General features: G+C 34.8%; 1 protein-coding gene across 2 annotated transcripts in view; it reads left to right on the top strand.

Moving 5' to 3' along the window:
• Positions 1 to 17821, top strand: part of LOC149484448 (GATA-binding factor C-like) — an 84699-nt gene that overhangs the window by 32369 nt on the left and 34509 nt on the right. The window contains exon 4 of one of the 2 annotated variants that reach the window (XM_089700641.1): positions 7557 to 7702. In XM_089700641.1, coding sequence (XP_089556767.1) covers positions 7557 to 7702 — 146 coding nt within the window. Of the gene's footprint in view, positions 1 to 7556; positions 7709 to 17821 lie in introns of both variants that reach the window. The other variant, XM_089700640.1, reaches the window with a different exon arrangement.

The raw sequence follows: 17821 nt of genomic DNA, 5'->3' as shown, positions 1-17821 counted from the left end.
AATATTAAGAATAGCTGTATCAAAGTCTTTGTTTATTTTATTTTTCCGGTAGCTTAGGTATCGGTAAAGTTTACTTAGAATTCCGCAGCCGACCTCAGGCTCGGTTCAAGGAGAACGTTCACCAAAGCCTTATCGCAGGATGTGGTGGTCTATTGCAGGTAGACTTGGCAATGACCCTGTCAGAATATATTGATATTATTGTATTGATTTATAGACAATTCAAGAATAATAAAAGTCTTCAAGAGCCAATAGAGGTAAGCCGAGCCCTCAATTTGGAATATGGAAAAACGTAGCGGTTGTTTTTAAAATCGGTTTAAAAATTTACAATACTTATTGTGTTATAATATGTGTTGAGGATAGTGAAATAGCAAAATAATTAACTTATTTTGTTTCAAAATTTAAGCGTTAGGATTTTTTTTGTTTTTTATTTCGATGAAAAAATCTACGAATAACGAACTTAATTAAGTTACCATGTCGGATTTGATTTGGTTTTTTAGTATGACTTGCTTAAATATTAGTTACTTATATATACTCGGCATCCTTGTTCTATAAATACATACTAAAAACATATTACTCATTTATAGATACAGTTTTAAGATTATTCCCAAAAATATAATACAGTGTCCTTTAATGACTTCGCCAACAATAGAACAGTAGTTCATCAGCGTCCGTGACCCGTTACCGAAATCAATAGCATTCATATACAGTTGCTGTAATTTATTAAAGATTTAAAAGCGTTAGTTTCATCTGAATCCGCTTGTTTAGCACGAGGTCACTTCGCACAATGGAATGGGCTACATCCGGGCACCGTACATTATCATAATATTGCTTCCACTAAGGAATATTTTCACCTATGAATACAACCTACTTGTATCTAATTTATGCTGGGCATAACTGGATTGTTTACGCGATTACTGTTTGATATTGTGGTGAAATAAGTTTAGAGAGATTATCCAAATAAAGGTTTTATTACGTATTGGAGAATGGAGACGTGATTTTTTGTATGCAATTATTATATAGGTCTGTATTTACTACTAGCGGTCCGCCCCGGCTTCACCAGTGGTACATATTTCGCAATAAAAGGTAGCCTATGTTCTTTCTCAGGGTCTAAATATTGTCTGTGCCAAATTTCATCAAAATCGGTTGAGAGGTTCCTCTTTATAATATTAGTATAGATTTACTATAAAGCTGTGTAGTACCTAGATAATGATTATGGAAATTACAATAACATATTATTAGTGAGAATGAAGCTACCGTGACATAGAAATAAGATTAAAAATATATCAATAGGAGGTACGTACAACGAGTAATATAATAAATCATACATCCAATTCATATTATGCTTCTTGTTAACGTGTAACATATGAACAAATTAGTACAATAAAAGATAAAATAAGTGAATTATAACTGCTTGAATCCAATATACTATCAATGATATTTGTAGAGTAAAGCAAATTGTACGAGTGTACTTTCTAAAACAATGCTTACGTTCACTAAAATGGCATTTAATTTAATCTACAATTCCAATGTTTCGACAGTAATTCAAATGCAATGTATCTCACGGAACTTAATGCACTTTTGAATGTTATGGCTTTAAACACAAGGCCCTATGAGTCATAATCGAGCAGGCCATATCTTTTGCGAATTATAATATGCAGGGACATTTCTATTCGGCTCACGTAATGTTGCTAAGATGTTTCGAAGAAAGTTGCGCAACCAATTAGCGAACTCACCGACTAGGTACCAGATTCCAAACTAATATCTAAAAAATGCATTCGAAATCAACCACTGTCTCAAAGGCATAAATGTCATATTAGTATGCAGCAATTTTAATATTTCTCATGTAGGTACATCCGCGCGCTACGGGCTGGCGGGCAGCAGGAATGAAGTGGTACTTATAATTGTAGAGCTATATCAGTTTTGTAGAAAACAATACTTTTTATGTTAGTGTTAAGAGCTATTTTGTAGTAGCTACATTTCCTTATCATAATTTCATTCAAAGAAATTATACAAAATGAACTTTATGTTATTCTGTAACGTAATATAGGTAAAAAATGTTAGGGCCTCTTTATTTCATACTTTGTATGAACCTACTATGTTCACTAGCAAAGTGTTGATTAATAAAAAAATCAACAAAAACACAACAAGTCGTTAAAGTTCAGTAAAAGTATCCGTAGACAGAAATGAATTTGTAGTATTCCTAACAATCAGTCCTGCAGAAAAACCTAACAAACAACAATAAATCTTCATTCGCAGGTTTCGATGCGTGACTCTAAGCCATATATAAGAGTCGATTTAGAAATTTGGAAATGTTCATTACACCATTGTTTTTAGCCTATTCACGTTTGGTAACCGGGCGTTAATGAATATTTTTGTAGCCGAGTATTGTGTACAGCGAGCGTCACGGTCTGCTGCCAACATTGTGGGATACAATTGCACTAACATTTGCATATGACTTCGACGGAAATTCATTGAATAGTTTAATTAAAAAATTTAAATAAACATCTATGTTCTAATTTGTATACAACAGTTATATGCGGTGAAAACAGCAAATAGATTCCTGCCGTGTATAATATGTGTGAGGCTTATTGAGCCCTTGTACGTATAATTACAGGGAGTTCATTGCAACTGTTCGTTGCTCCGCCGTCAAACGTAATTATCTGACCGTATGCTAATAACCAATGCAAATATGAATGGCCGCCCGCCAGTGCAGGCGCCGTGAAAAATGACTTCATTCCTTCACATAACATCGCACAACGCTCCTACTCTACATTATTATAATCGAAATTCACCTTCGATTTGTATCATAGCGTTAAATACCGGCCGGTGAAAACCACGATCGAGATTGGCTTCCAGTTTCTATTTGCATACTTACCTATAATTAAGGCGTAATAACAGCCTCTGTGGCGCAACAAAGAATAAGTTTTAAGCAATAATTTAATGGTTTGTATGCAAAATAGCCTCCGTTACGTGTTGATGGGCCGCTGCGCCGAGAGAGCGTCACGGTACACGAGAGAGAATTAGTCCTCCGTTTCCCATAGCTGCTTTAGTTCGTTCCACAGTTACATTGAAGTTTCGATCGGTGTGGAAGTGTTGGGGTTACACCTCTCGAGGATAACGTTGTCAGTCAATACGTGAATTCGATGGAGATCTGTTTTCCCCACGCATGAGGGGCGTGTGAAAAGTTTTGCGCTCTCGACGGGGCAGGAGTAGTCGCTGGAGAGTCTCGAAATATAAAAACCGCCCACTCGGCTACGTAAATATGGCAGATGAAAATCTTTTATCGCGGTCACGTAGCACCGCCGCGTCACGACCGCACGTCACTCCGGGCAATAAAGAGCGAGCCGCATTCTAATTTTGAACAAACACTGGAATTTTTCGCTCAAACTTCTGCAGCCTTTTAGGATAGGTTTATCTCAAACTGGACAGGCACCGTTACGTGCACGGTGATATCTTTATTTCATGTCGAAATCACGTTCGGAGAGTTGAGCCGGTAGATCATTCGATAGCCGAAATATGAGGCATAGTTATAACTTTTATACTACGATGCGTACGTTTACCCGCTCTGTTTTATTATGGAGTAATTAATCAAAACGCTAGTTTCTACGTTTAATAATACATGTGATTTCGGCTTAGAATAGGGGCAGGCGGCTGTAAATCTTGCGCTCGCCGCCGGCTGCTTCGACTTTCACAAACGTTTTACCAATATAGATGTTACTATTGAACGAAATCAATGTCTACGCGGGACAGTCTCATGATACCCCACGCTCCGTCTAATATCCTGTTATTTTTTTCTAATAATCACTATTGATGTTTATTTATTAGAAACCTTGTAGCAAATTACAGGTTTTACCGGAGCAATATTAAAAAATAAAAGGGTTAATCCAAAAAGTGAGTTGTCGGTTCGATCGCAATAAGTTTTCGATAAGGCCTGGGAGATTTAATTGCCGGTTGTGATCTGGTTTTATATACAAAAAAAGATGAATGGCCCGAGTGCCTAAAGCATCGGGAACATTTTGTTTTTGTAGGGATATTTTTTTCTATGAGACATTGGGTCACTTTCACCTTCGATCGAAATCCTCGCGCGGCCATCATTATTTATTCAGCGCATCGTTGCGTATATCTGGGAACTCGGATAATCAGATCGAGATATGTGTTAGAGCCCCCGCAGACCACAGACTTTTTATCGGCCGATAGTTTAGTCGGGTTGGCCTGCTAGTACGCACACCGAGCCAACTAAACAGTTCAGTCGGTTATGAGTGCGCAAACTATCCAACAGTCTGCCGACTATTTGCTAGTTTCTAACCAACTGTTGAAAAGAGTGGTCGCACCGCACAATGAAAATTAATAAAACATTGTATAGAATTGTTATTATTGCTCTCATACACCGGAGGAGGAAAATTAAAAAGAGAGCCCGAGAGTATTGGGTGCATCCTATCTTTAGTGATAGATTAAAATGGAAAATTTTACACTATGCATTCCAAATTACTCCATTACCCGAAAAAATTTTCGCCTTTTATCGAATGAGCATAACTAGCTTCAACCAACTTGTCAAATACAGAGTACCTACTCTTTTAAGTCTTTCTTATAAAGTGGAGGGCGTTTTTCGACTTCCTCGATCAAAGTTACGATCGAAAATTCCGAAATAAGCGACTGAGAATTGAGCGACGCCATTTTACAAAACACGCGCGGTTGACCATTCGCTGTCAAAGCTCGGAGCGAACTGAACTATTGGCCTAGTCGGCCGACTAAAAAATCGTCGTGTTTGCGCGTGTGGTAGGGAGCCAATACTGATTATACAGTCGGCCGATAGTTTGCCGACAGTATAGTTTGAATTGAATCGGGAAGCCCATCAAACTTGTTTATCGGCCGATACCTAATCGTCATAGTGTGCGCATTTGCTTACATCTGCGTACTGATTAAGTGCCCGACCAAACTATCTGCCGATAAAAAGTCTGTGGTCTGCGGGGGCTCTTATTATGATATAGATATATAGTATAAGACAGAATGTGGCCACTTTGCGAGCAGCAAAAAAAAGGTTCATTTGTTTATTCAATTCGAGCACGGAGAGCATAAATAAAAACCTCTAATTCAAATTGGTACTTAAAAAATATAATGGCACTAATTAAAAAAAAATTCTGTCAAATAAACCGCGCTTTTAATAAGCTTGTAAGGTGGTAGGGTAAAAGTGGGATAGATGCCGCACCGGGATAGATGCCTCATTTTCAAAAAACCTCACTTCCCAGAGTCGTGACTACGAATTAATGATTTAAATAGGAGCTCCTATCACCCCGCACCTCGGGTACGCATGAGCTGTTGTTTGGTGAAGACGTGTTTCGCTAGTGCGTGTTATAATATCCGCGGCGAACTTCACGAACACGTTAAAATTTAAAAAGGTTGATATTTGCCTTTACATAACTTTTTAAGTATTAATAAATTTCACTATATTTCTTATTATGTCTATACACTGGTTCATTAATTACAAATCTAAGTGAAAATAGTGGCTCTTTTGTTTTTATTTAATAAAAAAAACTACTGGGGCAGCTATCCTTATCAAAAAGTATAGTTGCCCCTTTTTTTTCGAGGGATAGATGCCCTTAGGGGCCTCTAAGGGCATCTATCCCTCAATACATATGTACATGTTATTATCGATAATCACAGGTACTGTATATATTTTTACCTGATTGCGTCAGAGGTTTTCTCTATGTTAACCGATTTTACTCGTTTAATTTGCTTTTTTTGTTATGTATACTTACTTATTAATGATCTGCCCTTATACTGATTGAAGGAGAACCACGCCACGAAAATACAAAAGAAAAGAAGGAGTGCGAGCGCAAGTATATTCTTGGACAACAGAACAACTATGTTAACATGACATTTGCTGATTTATCATATAAATTTTATTAGATTTCGCGTTTATAGAGTATGTAAGGCATCTATCCCACTCTGCAGGCATCTATCCTCCTTAGTATTTTCACGGTGGGGCAACTATCCAACTAGGTAGGCATCTATCCTCAAAAAAGGTGTTCTACAAAAATGTTTATTACACATTATCTATAAATGATAGGATAAAAAATATATATAGTAATTCAAAACAGATAATTAACCTAGCTATATTCATACAAAGTGTTCGTATAAGATTCATGTTTTTAAAATTATGAGGCTATTTCAAAAAGTGGGGCATCTATCCCACTTTTACCCTATGCTATATTATCAAAGCATATTTTATCCGAAAATATTGTTCGAGATAAGGTTGGCCGAATGAATTAAACGGGTGTATTTTGTGGGAACTTTTTAAAAGGATACGAAGGTGTAACGAGATGAGATTTTATATTCGACCTCGGTAAATCATCGATATTGTAATCGAGTTTAGAGAGAAATTGTGGGCGGCGCGCGCGCATCCCATATGTGAGTGAACGCATCCTTCTTAACAACTTTTAGTAGCAAGTAATTACTCACCTTTTCGAATCCCCAATAAAAAGTCGCGAATTTCGTTCGTACATGTGATACCGAGTAATTGAATAAGTATTCTTCCAGAGGGCGGCTCGTCTTGAGGGTTTATAAACAATCTTTTCTTATTGGCATGCTTTGACAATAATCTTTCTTTTACAAAAGTATTTCGCCTTTATAATACCGTAGATTTTATTAAGCGTAGATTGCAAGTTTCTGTTCGTATTTATGGTTGAGATGTGGTGCTTCGTAGAAATTGTTTTAAACGCGATTATAATACAATTACAAAGCGTATTAGCATGTGTATAGTAATTTAAACTTGTTCTGCTCTGATTCCATTTATTGCTCATAGCATTTTTTTGCAACAACATTTTTTCTATCTTACGTAGTAAAAATATTTGTATAGACAATAGTTACTTTTTATTTACGCAGTAATTACCCATTCAGTTTTGTAATAATGTACCTTTATCTGTCTTATATTTATTTAATTGTTGCATCATTCCGGAGTTATTATTTTAATAAAAAATAAATACAAAATTTGTAAAGCTGGACTTTGCATGACCAGTAATAATATAATATCGTTATATCTAAATTTTCCTTGCGTGTAAAAAAATCTTGATGTATTTCAACGAGCGAAACTTGTCTTGCTTTCTCTTGTTAATTAATATAAAAAATTTATGGTAGTTATTATTATTAATTGAGGAGTTAATGGTTTGTAGTGTTTTGTAACTGTTTGTGTTGCATGCTTAAGTAAATAGTTAAATTTGATTGGTGATTGTTTCTGAATGTGATTTTTCTCTCATCTTCCCCAGCCTGCCAGGAGACAGGTAATCAAATCATCCTTTTGCTTATTAATACATAAAAATATATCTCAACTAATATATGAACCAGTTTCCATAGTTCTCTACCATCTACCTCCAAATCAAATCCTCGTTCTTTACGTTGTATATTTTGAACTTCATTAAACTTTCTTATACATATTAAATTAAGTCGATAATATAATAACAAAACATGTTAAATAACTCGCTTATAAATTCAGTATTTTTTCAATAATCCGATCCAACATTGCTATCTATACAACAACACTAACACAAAATTTTCCACAGAGGGTCGAGAATGCGTGAACTGCGGCGCGACCAGCACGCCGCTCTGGAGACGCGACGGCACCGGCCACTACCTCTGCAACGCCTGTGGGCTCTACTACAAGATGAACGGACAGAACCGACCCCTCATCAAGCCTAAACGAAGATTGGTGAGTGTAAGAATCCGACCAATTTTGTTTTTTGTGTTCTAGCGTAGCACGTAGGGCTGAAACCTTTCCTGAAAACAATTATAAATGTTTTAGCGTCGCGGATAATTTGCTCAGAAGATCATTTGAATTCAGTTTTAATGTTTCGTTAGAATTCTGGTTAAGGTTTCTGAACATCACATCGAACAGAATATTAAAATTTAGGACACCCTTTAAACAGTCCATAAAACTCGTACTTTATTGAACCAAACATTAAAGAATATAAGCTTAATATCCAAGACAAGCAGAATGGGTGTTGTTTACAGTTAAGGGGCAGCAATAAAAAGGCGGGGCATGCATATGAGCACGACATGACATTAAGCGCTCCCACAAATTGGCCCCTTAAGAAACCTGAGCGTTTCGACGAAAGACCACAGCGTCCCAAAACTAGCTTCTCTATGACCGCCATAAATCTTCCACTTAACGTTTAATCTAAGGCCGGGGACGCATAAAACTGAAACAATGCGACATTTTCGTCGAGACGTCACGTCGGAGCGGCATGTTCGCCTAACGAGTGGCCCGTGCCGGCAATTGTACAATTTACCATAATACCCTTACTGCGAACATAAACTAACTCGCATTTCTAGTCTTTTGTTAGCTAAATTACGTAATGTCCAAACATGATATAATCGGACTTGCAACGGATGTAAAACGACTTTACTCACTCTTTTCGTACCGAACGTTGATTTACATAAAGTTTTTGTAAAATATTTTAGTTTGCCGCTCGGCCGTGTCATGGTTTTTAAACCCGGATGTGTGAGTACGTAGTTTTAATAAAAGTCACTGTACTGTGGCATGATACCGTTAATACAGTGGTTCAGGAGATTGAATTCTCACTTTTATTTTCGTTGTGGGAAATTATGAGACAATGCGTTCGTTTGTGCATACTGAGGAACATGCTTTTAAAATAATAATTTACTAGAAGGTACACGAAAGTAATTTAAAATAATTGCTCTTACATTAAGCACTATAGGTACCTTTCATGTAATTTTGCGCTTTAATAAAACGAATTGCGAGACAAAATTTTCTACTTTAAACTAAGTTAGAATGCATAATTTATAAAAAAGTAGCACAATTTCGTAAAAAACAAAAGTAGGGCACAGTAATTAAGGTAATCCATTAAGACACTGAGACCTTCTTCAAAATAAAGTGAATAATTGGACAGTAAATTAAAGAACTGCACAACAATGAATTACGGAATAAGTTCTGTTTTTTAAATATATAATTTATAAAAATATTTAAATCACCGAAACGCACTTGACACTAATAAGAAATATGAATTGTAAGACAATATACGTATAATATGTTAGAACTTTGTTGTGCTATTATTTAAATTGCCTAATATATTAAAAACAATGGTTCACATAGTTAAGCATTACATATAACTTCGTTAAATTTTTATGGTTTAAAATTGTGATTAATTAAACTTTATTGAAGGTCAGTCTGTTTTGTGTACAGTATTGTTTTAAAGTAGTATTGTAATAAACAGTATTGATATAAATTTACGGAATAAAAAGGCAATATTTATTTATTAGTATTTAAATTTATTCCTGATCGAAGCAATTATTTGTATATTTTATAGCAATTCAGAAAATGAATGCAGTATTTTTCACAAATCTTCAAGATTTCAACATTTTATTGCTGATAATAAACTTCAATACGAATACAAATTCAGTAATAACCTCATATTCAGTAGCAAAAGCGTTTTACTTTTTCTACAGGGACCTTTTTACTTTAGATTGGCCTGAGATAAAATTTTATTGTTCAAGTTACAATACTTGTTAAATTAAACATTATTTTATGTGGAAAATACAAACGAAAATACGAAATTTAATATAAAAAAAAAATCTTAATTTATTTTTAGTTAGGCATTCGCAATAACATTTAACATTAAAATATATCTCAAAAAAACTTTTAGTTAATTACATTTAGGCCAACCGTTAATCAGGACTAAATTCTACATTTTCTTACATGCATTAGATGATAATTAAAACAACAATCTATGTAAGATATTATTGTAAAAGAAAGTCACGAGACAAATAGAATACCTTATGCACATAAAGAGTTTGCAAGATTGCTATGCGCGGCACAACTGCAATTCATATAAATATTATTTAGAATTATGAAAACAAAAGGGCCGGCTACACGGGTCCCATGCACCTGCATAGACTCTATAGTTTATACGTAAAGCAATACAAGGTCTTTATGATTTATTTTGCAGTTCAACATTCAACGTGAAGCTTTGGAACGTAAATAATTTATAGTTTTATCGATTAATTAGTTTGTGAGAATGTTTTTTTTTCTGAAAATTAAAAAAAATCACACATTAGATTTCTTTAATTTTTTTTTCACGCTAAGATTAATTCTCTTTATAAATACATGAATATTATCTATGGAAAATAACACTAAGCGGCCTTTACATTTGGCTAAATTCAGTGCACTAAATGAAGACAGTGAGCGTGGCGTAAAAAGAGCTTGCTCTTTACACTTGACCTAATTAAGCTGGCTAAACTCAGTAGGGCTCTTAATTTTTTTATTAAGAGTTTTTAATGTAGCGTTTGGCTCGAATTCCTTGTAAATTTCCAAAAGGACTCGTTGCCCCTCGTGTCGATAAGTTTTATTTTTATAATCTTTATGGGTTTTATCCCATAAATAGGCCATTTCCTTATACAAATCCAATAATTTTAATATTACTTCTTTTTCCTTCGACATTTCGACCTGTGATTTCGACGGCACTCCACCGCGAGTGGCAGTCGGCGGACAACTGAAGGCATTCTTTGACTAAATCGCTTTACACGTGGCTAAATTCAGCATGCTAACTGATTTAGATCGGCAGTGACGACTCTGATTGTCTAATTAGTGTGTCTTACAGTCTGAATGTCTTTAGAAATGTCTAAATTTAGAGACTTTTTCATTTAGTGCACTGAATTTAGCCAAATGTAAAGGCCGCTTAATCGATCGTAGAAGATTCTTATTCTAACTTCGACTCTACATTGTCAGTAAACAATAATTTTATTGCATAATATTCTCTACAATTTTTACATTGCAAATTTGCAACCCCAGCCTGAAGCTTGCAATAAAACAGTGAAGCCGTGTACCATAAAGAGTTATACACATTATGAGTGTTGCCAGGTTATAAATTTAATCTGTTGCGACTTTACGCGGGAGCAACGCGTGCTAACATTATATTATTCTCTTATTTTTATAGGATTTATATCACGAGCGATGAGATCTGTGAAAGCGTGATAAAATATGCATTTTATATAGCTTACTTTACAAGAAGAAAATAATTGTATTGCGGCATGAAGAAGATTTGTTGATAGTTGACTGGCAGATATTTTTGCGAATTTCGGGTTGTGTTTAAACTGATGTTTTAAAATAAAAAGGGTGGTAATCTAAATAAGAAAGAATATATTATCTATCTATCAAATAAAAGAAAAGCTTTATCAGAATTTTTATAACCCGATAAATATTATATCTTTTCAGGGCTAGACTCATTCACATTTAAAATCTTAAGGTCGTTCAATAATAAATCACTTATAATCGCAATAAAGTTTAATTCAACTCTCGCGGCTAAGATATTAAATCAAGAGAACAACGCTATACTTCATAAACAAATGTAAATTTAACATAACCTTGCAAGATAATGGGCGCAGAACAACCGCAATCACACCTGTTCGCTATCACATTCGCTTCACTTTACTATTCAGCATACGTTCATTACTTACAACTCATTCATTAAGCTCCCAATAAAGTATCACCCACGCCATCTATCTCGCGACTAGAATGTCACATTATTAGGTACTATCGAGTTTTATCACATAGTATGATCGTTACATGCTCGCTCCGTGCATGAACAATTCAACAAGGCGGGCGGTCATAGAACTCGCCTATTTGGCATTCAAAAGCCCAACAAGTGCCAAATAAATATTACAATAAGAATTCTATGGGCTCACGCTTAAGTACGATTCGGTCCCACACTGTCTGCCTTATGTGAAATGTGACGTCATACGAGAATGAAGATTTATGTCGTTCCGAACTTCGTTATTGGTAACTCGTTTCGACTGTTTCATTTATAACTTTGGCCGTTACGGCGCATCGCATTCGTGCCTTCATACATATAATAATCATAAAACGCAATATACTGATATAACGTAAATTATGAAGTGATTTTATTTACATACTTACTTAATGTATTTGAATAATAATAAAAGAGCTTTTCAATAAATAAATACGAAAGCAACTGTAAACAAATCTGATCAAGTCCTATTTATAATATGTGAATGGCAAATGAGCTTTTTACCCATTAAAACTCGGTTTATAATGCAATAAATCTAAATAAAAATGAACCAGCGCTAATTAAATATAATGTTTCTATATTGGTTCGCGTTTTTATTGTTCGGTAGGTTGGTGGCGACCGCGCTACGGCCGCTCATCGATCACTGCGCGATGTCGAATAAATCCTGCTTATATTTGTGCCCCAAGTTATAAGCGGACGATTCATTATAATTCGAATAAACATTATTTGAACATTTAAAAACGTAAATGTGGTATTAACCGTCGTGTACTCACTCCTTTATAATTAAATCAAATACGTTAGCAGTATCAAAGTATACTGCAAATCTATTTGTAGATACTTACAAAAAATATAGCGTCAAATCTAATATATAATTTAAAGCTCAAACACGATTTTATTCTTATTTTTCAGCAACTCAGAACAAAGAATGAATGCTTCTGCAATAACTTAGCACTTCTCTTTTCACACGAAACCTTCGAGCTTAATTCTAGATAACATAATAAAAAGGTTATAATTGAAAGAGACGTTTATTGAATTAATGAAAAGCTAAAATTTATACCTGCTATCTTTACACCATAAACGTTGTGTGTATTTTTAAACAAAGCCGAAGATTAAATATATTTTGACATTTTAATGAAATTATATTCAAAACACGCAAGTTTTACTTAGTGGCTAGTTAAGTTGCACGAATTAAGCTTATATTAATGAGTCATTCGTTAAGTTATGTGCCGGGTCGTTCACGTGTTGTGGTCAAACGGTTTACCGATTTTCCGATTTGATATTAATTTGATATAACCGATTCGTATCGATCTAAATATAGATTGTGTGAATGCGGTTATTCGGTTTCTTGTCATTGTGTTATATGTATTCAAATTTATATATGTATTTTTGTTGTAATGTAGCATTCATTGTTTATTTATCGATTAGTAGATAGATTAAGATTAAGGAAGATTACCAAAACAAATGTAGACAACAACCATAATAAGTTTAGATAAGATTTTTCCTCACTTTAAACATAGCCGGAACGGGTTACTTGTTTTTTTTATTTAGTTTTGCTTGTTTAAAGCCCAATTCATTAAGATTTAGGAGTAGATTCGTACAATTTATATGTTTAACATGTGTCTGGAATATCGTTGACTTAATTATACAGAAATGTATAATTTTATAATCAGATCGAGTACTCAAACGTGTATTTAAAGAGCAGTATTTCAATGTATTTGATAACGATACAGGATTTATATGCAAAGAACGTAATAAAATACTAATTAACATATAGTTCACATGTGTTTTTGAAAATGAAATAAACGAATGGTTAATTAATTCTATATTTTCAAAAGTATCAATTTTAGAGAATTTGGTTTTTCACATGAGTAATATGAATTGAGTAGATATACTTTAATCAATAGTAAGTTACAATTTAATAAAAGCTTCCGTTAAATTACTTATTTTATTAAACTCGTTTTAACATATTGAAGTTTATCATCAATAACCACACACAGTCGCAGTTAAGTGATAATCAATTAACCTGTTTATTTGTTTTATTTTATATCGGAAACAAGGCAATTCCTCGAATATGTTCCCATCAGTTCCCAGGCAACACGGAGTTTTATACAATGAGTGACACCGGGCGCTGCTTGCCCTGCGGGGGGCACTTGCGTACAATTTTATTTCACTCTACCTGGTCACTTTTTACTCTATAGTAAAGAGGTATACAGGTCGGTTGGTTAGTGCAGGTTCGATTCTGAAGGTTGTAAAAAGGTTATAGTACTTTTGGCGGGTTTTAATTTTGTTGTCATAATAACCGTTTATTGATTTTCATGAAATATTAATTCTGGTCTAAAAACTTACTGAGTAAGAATGTGACCAAGTAAGTAGATCAATAAATTTATTTTTAAAGTTTAACATTTAATACAACGCTTTATTTTAAAAATAGCAGAGCTTATTAATTATAAGGCGACAATAAAATTAAAAGCGCGCGATCATAGCCAATAATCAATTAAACGTATAAAGAATTTTTATTGTACCGGTGAAGCTATCGTGCGCCCGCGCAACGCTCGCGTCTCTTTTATTGCATTTCCATAAACACCGACCCTTTTTTATCCCACGACCCGAGCACGAGGAAAAAATTCCACTTTTGTCAACGCCTTGATTGATATGGTAACCTTCCCTTGTTTTAGCAATAACCCAGACTTTTTTCTGTACGCCTCTTACATTTTTATTTGCTCCGTTCAACTGGTTTGACATATCACTAAATTTTGTAAGAAAAATTACAAGGCCTCTACCGGTGGCCCCGGTGAGGTGTTATAAATTTAAGAGTTTTTCTAAGCTTCAGAATGTTTTTACGTACGCAGTCTATGTACCTGCGTAAGGCGCCAGTTGTGACATTTATCGTCAGGATATTGGGAAGGTATTAATGTTGATATTAATAACGGGGAAGCAAGGTTAGGCCCATAAATTCGTATGATCGAGTGCGGTTGTTTTGTCTGCCACAATAACGTATGACATTTTTTTGTCATCTCCCCCGTATTATATTGGAAGCGATTGATTTTTTATCGACAATGTTACGTGAATTAATTTATAGTATTTTCCTCTTTGTTTATGGCCTGATTCTTTGGACTTCAAACAGTTTGTAGAAGATTTCTCCAGGAACCGTAATATTTGTGATTTTATAAGTATATCTAACGTTGCGTCGGTAGCTGAATAGCAAGGTTTGTAAAGGATTAGGGCTGTATACATAATCAGTCGATTAGAGATATCGGTTTAGAATGAAAGCGCGGTCGATTTCACGCGTCGGGCGAGGAGAATCGATTGCTCGCTACGTGTTCCCAATTGAGAACTCGAATTACTACGATAAAGCGGTTACCTGTGTCAATAAATAAAGGACTATACTTTGGATATTCATAATTTAATTAGTGACCAGGAATTAAAATATCTTTTGTGAAGGAAGAAAAATAAGCTTTTCAAGCCCATTTTAAGCTTATATTATTCGAAGAAAAGTCGTGTCAAATTTCAAGATAGTTATGTTATGTTCAAGATAGTTAAGATATAATACCAATTTCTTTATAAGACACTTTTTAACTAATGTACCTATATCACACATCTATTCGATACCCTGGTTGGCATAGATACTCTTTTTTTTGATCCATCTAGAACGATATCTAGTACTCCCATAGCATTTAAAACCACCATCAACCTTCTGGATGTCGTTCACGTGTCGTACAATTAGGAGCAATAATAACTCAATAAGAACGGTTCAGCGTGTACCACTAATCGGTTCGCGGCTCCACGCGTTATTTATCGGTAGCACAGGGACGTGATTTTGATTTAGAGCCTTAAATTGCACGCCTCGGTATTGTGGGATATTCTCGGTACACATCTACTTATTTGTAGGCTTACGTTGTAAGGCATGATGATGATGACATGGGAAGACGTCAACGGTCATAAATTTTCTTGAACAAACATTTTATATCTAAGAACTTAAAAAAAATGGCCCTACACCTACAGCCATATCTCAGATTTTTAGAAAACTGTTCAATGAAACTTAATGATGATTTTTAATAGGTATATTATACTATATCTTTTTTGAAAATTTACGATTTAGATTCTAACTAAATCGGTACCTTAAATGATTAGTTAGAAACATGTTTTCGTAATGAACCATCGATTTATACGATGTTTTATACTATGTATTTTTAATGGTCCCAGCAAAAAATAACCTTTCGTACATTTCGACTTAGGCAATTAAAAGCATTAAGCAATCATTTGAATGACATCGAACTACCGTATTACGTTATAATCTGGCGTAAGCTCCGTCCGGACTGACAGGCAAGTAAGTAGCCACTGATCGTGACCAGCCAAAAATGTATGTATGCGACCATTGACTTCCTCGGCAATTAGCATAGCAGGAAGCGGCATCTGTCATTAGGCCGTCAGCGCCAACTGTTCTACCGAAATGCATTACAATCACAGTTTACACTTACCAGAGATATAATTAGTACAATGCGTATAAATAGAAATAAATAAAGTACGCGAGGTGGCAGGCTGCAATTTACTGATGCGTTCGGCCACTGGTCAAATTATTGGTTGCGCGCGGTGTCTCATTGACTAATGACGCGACTGGCCGACTGCTACAATGCTAACATGCTGTTATAAGCATATTTAATAAGCGCATTGTTTTATACATTTGTTTTAGAGTGCTAGTTTTTATAGGTAATAACATTTTCATCAAGTTTAGAACTTAAAACTCAAATACATAAAATTTTGTAGTTGTAAAGCTTTTTAATGCCGGTAATGAAAACAGATTAAAATTGATTTCTTGATATCACTTAACGAAAATATCCTGCACTCAGTTCCAAATAACACTAAGCAATTTCAATAGATACTAATAAAGATATATACAAAGCAATCTCTATTAACACTTCAGTATCATTGTATCTATTTAACGGTATCTTTAAATGTTAACCCCTAAGTCGCACAGGCGATGTTCGGCCCACGCGGCCGTGGTACAAGCCACCGCCGCTCACTTCCGCGTCTACGCTTGTGGTCCAATTGGACCAACAGAAATGTCGAAACCTATCAGATGGCTACATTTCGCAGCACTTACGAACTGTACAACAAATGTTTTTTACAATAGTCGAGTTTTGTCGACAATTCGATAAAATACTCAAATCATCAACAAGTTGCTCCGTGATATTTTTGTGAGCGATAAAAATGCTATGTTATAGAGTCTAAAAGGAATGTGTTAGTAACGATCTATTGCCACCGTATGCTATTCGGTTACTCCTGATTTCCATCAGCTATCGATTGTCGCCAAATGTAAGGGTACGCATACAATACATTAGTATGTATCGCGTGATCGCGGCAGAAAAGACGCGTAATTGACGCAACGATATTATCCGCGCCTCAGGATCACACTCGCAGCGATAGCCTTACGAAAAATATTCAAAGCGAAATGCTTAATGATGCATACATTTATGTAATTGCTGTTTGTTTTTGTAATCACGCATAATGTGACGTTAAATCGTTTGATTGATTGCACTATAAACAAGTCAGGTAGAATAATTACATTTACAAATGCTGGCACTTGTGAATTATGAGTTTATAACTGTGTATGAATGCGTGGCAAGTTTGAAATCAATGGATCACGATGGTGGTGTATTATAATATGTTATCTAGTTCAAATTCCTTGTTAGGGTACATATGTAGGTATAGAGCGATCATTGTTCGAGCGTGTTAAAGACCGGTTGGATGCGGAGTAACGAGCATTTCGTATACAATAGACCTTTTAGCGTCATGTGGACGTACGTCAATCGCAAGTCGGCCGGTCACTCACTAGTGAGCCCTTGCCTTTATTATTTCGATGTGATATGCTTACCGCAGGCTATATTTGATGTAAATATATTGTAATTATTATAATAGTGGTGATAGTAGAATTTAGTTTAATTGGCATTTTAATATTTCTCATTTTTTTTAATATAACGGGTTCACCCTAGTTTCGCTCCACTTGTTCTATATTTAATTTATGCTACGAATTATATCTGTGTCAAATATCATTAAAATCTATCAATGCGTTTATAGTGAGAAGCTACTACATATCTAAACATTCAAATATGCACAAACTTGCTAAATATTTCAAAGTTCGTATATAATATTCTGATAGCGATTAGGACTAACAGAAATTTTAAAATATATGATCTCCAATAGCTATAAAGCATAGTCTTTTTAAAATTCGCTGTAAACAATAAGACCAAAAGTGTAACTGAAGTTGACGATACTCGTATATTGCC

Source organism: Colias philodice, chromosome 11 (assembly GCF_061535455.1).
Source record: "Colias philodice isolate Cphi_HAF_F1 chromosome 11, ilColPhil1 Martin Lab GWU primary, whole genome shotgun sequence".
In the NCBI taxonomy this organism is placed as follows: Eukaryota; Metazoa; Arthropoda; class Insecta; order Lepidoptera; family Pieridae; genus Colias; species Colias philodice.
The sequence above is the reverse complement of the archived record's forward strand: the minus strand, read 5'-3'. Positions and strand labels throughout refer to the sequence as shown.